The sequence below is a fragment of the Silurus meridionalis genome, chromosome 13 (genome assembly GCF_014805685.1).
Source record: "Silurus meridionalis isolate SWU-2019-XX chromosome 13, ASM1480568v1, whole genome shotgun sequence".
NCBI lineage: Eukaryota > Metazoa > Chordata > Actinopteri > Siluriformes > Siluridae > Silurus > Silurus meridionalis.
Genome location: NC_060896.1, coordinates 7,183,889 through 7,190,278, shown reverse-complemented (window position 1 = coordinate 7,190,278; position 6,390 = coordinate 7,183,889). Strand labels below are relative to the sequence as shown.

The following is a 6,390-nucleotide window of genomic DNA, read 5'->3' as shown; positions in this document are numbered from 1 at the left end:
CCGATGCTCTTGTTAGTTCTCACTCTCCAGTGTTCTGTATTGTTTAAAGACTATAATCACACTCTTGATGTCACCCAAATGAGGATGGGAGTCTGGTTCCTCTCAAGGTTTCTTCCTCATAACATCTAAGGGAGTTTTTCCTTGCCACAGTCACCATGGCTGCTAATCAGTAATAAATAAACATTGTTCACCTTAACTGTTAAATTCTGAAAAGCTGTTTTGAGACAATGTATGTTGTTAAAAGCGCAGTAGAAATAAACTTGACTTGACTTGACTTGACACACACACACACACACACACACACACACACACACAAACCATACCGGGCTCCACAAACCTGTTACATCGGATTTCACAACACTGTTTTCATGTCTATGGGAGGCTCAACACTGCAGTGAGGCTGGATACTTGATAAGGTGTGTTGCTGTGCAGTTCATATGGAGAAGCTGGATGCTCAGGGAGCCTGCTGTTGCCATGGTGACTCATAACACTGATAAGAAGAGATGGTGTTAAAGTGTGAAAGTGTGTATGAGAGACAGGGAGAGACGAGAGAATGAGGGCTCGAGGAAGAAACTTGCAACTGTATGGAAAGTGCCGACTTAGCTGAGAGGATTGAGATGTGTGATTGAGAGAAATGAGAAAAGTCAGTGGGAGTCGCTATAAAATTAAATGATCTTGTTAAAAGTTTGACAATTTAAGTAAATCAAATATTTATTTAAAGTGAATCTAAGTGAAAAAGAAACAATGCCATAGTTAAAACCAGTTTATTTTCAACAAGATAATATAAAATCTGCTCTGCAATTATTCAATCATGTGGAAATTCAGCTGCAGTGCAAATCCTTGATATCATACACATGCAGATCAGGAGCTTCACTTGATGTTCTTGCCAAACAATTGGGGACATTTGAGATTTTGGTAGCAAATGGGCTTTTTCTTATTTCTGATTTCTGATTTCTTCAAATCCCAGCACCACCAAGCTGCTACTGCTGGGCTCTTAAGAAAGCAACTACTCACTTATATAAATGATATCATTAAAATATTAAATGATTGTATAAAGGTCTGGATAAGGTTGTCTGCCAAATGCCATAAATGTACTAAAAGTGCAAAAAAGTGACAAAAAACTCAGTAGATGCCTTTTTGATGAGAAAGAACTCGGATTAAACACTTGTTACAACGATGGTGAACAGAAAATCATTTCACATCACATGGACTCTTGAGGGTGATGGGCTAGAACAGTCATGAATACTCAAAAGGGAATCATTGGAAAAAGACCTACAACTATGCCACAGTTATTTCCCTCCTGATTTCATATAACTAAGCAATTTAAGTTGAAAGTCCTTGCTAGAGGATTTTAACTTTTTCATAGTTAACTCCTGAGCCACACTGCCTCAAAAATATACGAATATAAATGACTTACACAGATTTTTCCTTCATTATTCCCAAAATACCATACAGTGCTGTTCTCTCCTTCATTTCTATCAAACATCCTTCCTGCAGAACGAACCCACACCATTTTTACACCACCTTCGGGAGTCTGGAGTGGGAGGAATGTGTCCAAACTGCTCCACAAACCTCTGTGCATTTCTGGAAGATGCACAACACATTGTATCTAAAGGAATTACATTATATTACATCATTTTTTATTTGGCATATGCTTTTATTTGTAGTGACTTACAATAAAGAAAGTGTACGATTCAAGCTACTGAGAGGAAAGAGATTTGCACAGGAGCCCAGCAGCCCAGCAGTGTCTGTGGATAACACCGGATAACCTCACAAGCCTCTGATTAATATTTTAAAAGCTGACAGAAACACCTGGAGAATGTGTGTGCTACAGTGAAAGCTGCTAAAGTTGGAACATATTGTTTAAATAATATTTATTCATTTTAACAAAATACTGCATATTGGATATTACTTTTTTAAATAGTTGCAGAAAGAGACCTGATTTTCAGTTTCTATCAAATTTTATATAACAGCAGCTTTTGACAGATTTCAACAGTGTATTTGTAGTACCAACTACAAGGTTAAAATCAGTGAACTTGTTCTAGTTTTTAAAGCTTATATGGTGAATTTATGATGATTATTTATTTTTCATAGATGAAGTATCCAGCGTAAGCTTTGCCACAGTAGCTGTACCTGTAAATTTCTTCAGGACAAAAAGAAAAGGAAACTTAATAATGCATTTAGCTCATAGAATGTAAGTTGTAAGAACTGAAAATAATTTGGATTCACATATCAAATTTCAGGTGTCCAAACTGGTTTCAGTTTTCAGAAAGGTAACAGTAAATTAAATAAACACACTTTACAACCTTGGTGAGAAAAAAAGCATCTCAGAATGCACAGCAATTGGAGTTTTGTGTGGGTAGTCTTGCATTTATTAAAATTCCCAACAGAGCGTTTGACTGAAACAGTATTGGAAAGTATTTATTAATTGAGACTTCTAAGCACTTTGTCACTAAGTCACTCTAATAAGGGCATCTGCCAAACCCCAATATATGTAAATGTAAATGCTATGGAAGGAGGCTCTAGAAAGGTAAAGCTGTAAAGACAGAGAAAAACTGGATCTGAAGGGAACTTAAAAATGCATAATATGGTATCGTTCATTTCACAATATTAAAATGTAATGATAATTAAGGGGTGCATATACTGAAAAAAAATGCCTAGATGTACTACGTGCCAAGTGCAAATAATAATGCATTAGCATTGAATTACAAAGCTGAATGACCTCTTAAAAATATGTCAAGGTTAAAAACAATAATAATGATGATGATAATAATAATAATAATCATCTAGACTCATTTCTAATACAGAAAATGAGATGTGAGAGTTGGAAAGCACACTGGTGGTCCATTTTGTTTTTCTATTAACCCTTTAACTTTACGGTACCCTGACAATGTGATTGTGCGCGCGCGTGTGTGTGTGTGTGTGTGTGTGTGTGTGTGTGTGTGTGTGTGTGTGTGTGTGTGTGTGTGAGTAATAGAGAGAAAGAGATGAGTTGTACATGGTCAGTGGGAATGTATTCGAGTGAGTCATTCTCTGTTCTAGGAGAATGGAGGCAGATCAGGTTGCTAGGCAATAATGTAGCTCCTTTTGTCCCCACTAAACACCGAGCCTCAAACATACACCCTAAAGGCACAGCTCTGAGCCTTAATAGGGGGCTGGGGGTAAGAGATGGAGAGAGAGAGAGAGAGAGAGAGAGAGAGAGAGAGAGAGAGAGAGAGAGGGCGATATGGAGATGTTATGGGGCAAAGTCAAGAATTTGTGAGTGAGAGCTGGAGAAGGGGAAAAAAATTAGCAAAACTAAACACATTGCATGAACGAATGGCCCCAGAGAAAGTGAGATAGTGGAAAAGACAGAGAAAGAAGTAGAAAAAATGAGGGAGAGAAAATTATAGATAAAACCATGCTGTGTGAATTTGGTGGAGGTGAAAACACTGATGATTTTCAGGCAGAGCGAACAAACATAGCTGTAGGCTGAGCAAACAGAATACAGGACACACACACACACACACACACACACACACACACAAACACACACATTAATAACGTAGATACACACACTGAGCACACATTTGATACTCAGGAATACACACACACAAACACATATTTACCAACACAGCATTCAACATAATAGAACACTTTAGGAGTTCATGCTCACACACACACACACACACACACACACACACACACACACACACACTCACAGAGGTTCCTCAGCAGGAGGGGATGCTCTGACGTTGCTGAGAGAATGCGTGTGTGCACACACACATTCAAACAGGCATGAATGTCCAGAGGAGCCGGGCTCATCACTCACTTCTCCTCCATGTGTGTGTGTTTGTGTGTGTATGTCGACTGTACTGCATTGGGATTGTTACCAAGGCGATGGCTAAGTGAGAGGATTTTGCAGGAGGATTTGGGGGTTTTTTTGGAGTAAGGGAGCGATGGAGGGATTGCTGTCACCCATGCGCACACGGGTAAGTGCACTGGTTACCAAGGGTTACATGACCGAAATGCTGGGAAAAGAGGGAGAAAAAGAGAGAAAGAGCGATGAAGGTACATCAAAAGAGAGAGAGAGAGAGAGAGAGAGAGAGCCTTCTGCCTGGAGACAGTAGAAAATTAACGAAAGAAAAGAGAGAATGACAAAAAATAAAAAGGGACTGAGGTTGTCTGATAAAATGTTAGCCCATCATATCTGAATATGCATGTGTGTAAGAGTGTGCGTGTATGTGTGTGTGTGTGTGTGTGTGTGTGTGTGTGTGTGTGTGTGTGCGCATGTGTGTGTGTGTGTGTGTGTGTGTGTGTGTGTGTGTGTCTGACAAAACATTTTACAGGGAAAGTGTATGTGTACTAGGAAATAACAAGCAGAGATAATTATTGTGTCAAGCAAATATAAAGGTTTTAGCCATTTTTTTCAATATGGATAAAGTTTTATATTATCTTCTTACATTACATAAACACATTCTAGAAAAAATGTTTTTGTGTATATGGATCTGCAATCTGCCGCTGGTATCACTGGCAGTTCATCTCCAGTGATGTAGCTTCTCCATATGTGCCTGCTATAAGGGTTCATCACATCTGTGCATTTCACAGCATCATGAGCATTTATTACAGCCAGGGAGCAGGGCTTTAAACTTTAATGCTTCAATAAATATGTATGAAATATATATGAATTGAAGAAAAGAGAGAGAGAGAGAGAGAGAGAGAGAGAGAGAGAGAGAGAGCAAGGCTCTATGAGATAAGATTGATTAATGACTGAAGCAAGCATGTGCTTCCTTTGAAAAATTACCCCCAACACACTTCTGCTCTCACAGGGAGCATCCTGCCGCTGTACCTCAACACCTTATAATCAGCTTTTATTTCTTTTAAAAATCAATTCGGCCCAAATTAATTTACATTTTTGCTAACGTATTTTTATATCTGAGAAACACCTTCAAGAGGAAAACTATTTCACTTCTCTAGACTAAATAAATGAAATAAATATTAATATTTGTCTAATGTAGTTCAACTGACATTGACTTGTGTGCTGTTAGAGAAGATCAAGAGGCACTGGACAAATTCCAGGGGAAGAAAAGCTGACCACTAATTATACAATATCCTAATTATGTAAAATATCATAATTCAAACACCTTAATCACCATACAGATTATGCATGCAAATTTATGACAGTATTCAATATATTTTTATCCATTTTATCCCTACTCCTGACTATTCTGTGACAAACAATTATCTTGCTCAAACTACTGCAGCAGTTAAAAAAAAAAAAAAGGGGGCTATCATGTAATGGTCAAAAGAGAAAAATTGGTCCCAGGGTAGAAAAAAAATCCTAGTTAAATATTTATTTTTATGTCTCACCCCTCACCCAATCCACCATTTAATTCCTTCACACACATCTAACAGTAAACCTAACCCTCCTCCTCAGCATGTGGTCACATGGATTACTCTGATCCATCTTATCTGGTTTGATCTGATGACTGGGTTTACATAGCAGGCCAATTCCTCTCAATGTTACATTGCACCTCAAATTAAAAGCTACCAAATTTCATTCATTTATTTGTAATTGCTCACTTGTTGACTTTGTTCATTGTTTCTTGTTAATGTTTATCACACTACATCCAAATTAGTTCCTACGTGTATACACTAATTCTAGCTTTGTTTACAAACCTTGCCAAAAAAAGCAAATGAGGTCAAAAGTCTATGAAGCTTGCCTTTTGCTATAGGCTAGTGAGATTACCTCCAATCGTCCTGCACACTGCCTAGCAGCATGTTTTGAGCAGTTTAGAGGTTGTTACAGCAGCATTTTTCCACACAGTGTCTGAGATGCACAAGGTGGAGGTAATATTTTTAACTGTTGCCAGGTTTTGGTGAAATCTCCAGTCCAAATTCATTATAAAAACCAAACAAAAGACCTTAAACTACTCCGAACGATTCAGACATTGGGAAAAAATAAATAAATTTTCCCTGCCTTTGTATGGGAAACAAGGTCACCATGGTACATCATTATCATCCTTTGCACAATTTTCATCCCTTTCTCTCTCCCGGTATTTGCACTTTTGTATCTTTCAATAGAAACCTTTCTGTATATCATAGACGTATTGTCTGCACTTACACTGTTGATTGATGTGATTACATTAATATTATTTGCTATAAAAAAAAAAACATCTGGGCAGCCACACGAGAGGCAGCATGTTTAGACTAGCCCAGTTTGGTGTAAAAAACATGACATTGGCAACTCTGTTGTTAACTCTCCTGTCCTCTGTCCCTCCTTTGCTGAATTTCTTCTGAGAGAAAGCAAGGGACAGTGTGATACCTGTCCCAATGGACCCCTAACTGCAGTAAAAGCTATAATAGCTCTTTGGAGGGGGATGTGAAATGGGGCTGTAAAGTCCAGCAACA

The 6,390-nt window shown here is 38.1% G+C and overlaps 1 protein-coding gene across 1 annotated transcript in view; it reads left to right on the top strand.

Moving 5' to 3' along the window:
* The first annotated feature begins 3,773 nt into the window (after positions 1 to 3,773).
* Positions 3,774 to 6,390, top strand: part of frmd4a (FERM domain containing 4A) — a 133,757-nt gene continuing 131,140 nt past the window's right edge. Inside the window, exon 1 of the mRNA XM_046864204.1 lies at positions 3,774 to 3,971. Within this exon, the coding sequence (XP_046720160.1) occupies positions 3,939 to 3,971 (33 nt within the window). The 5' untranslated portion in view covers positions 3,774 to 3,938. The remainder of the gene's footprint in view (positions 3,972 to 6,390) is intronic.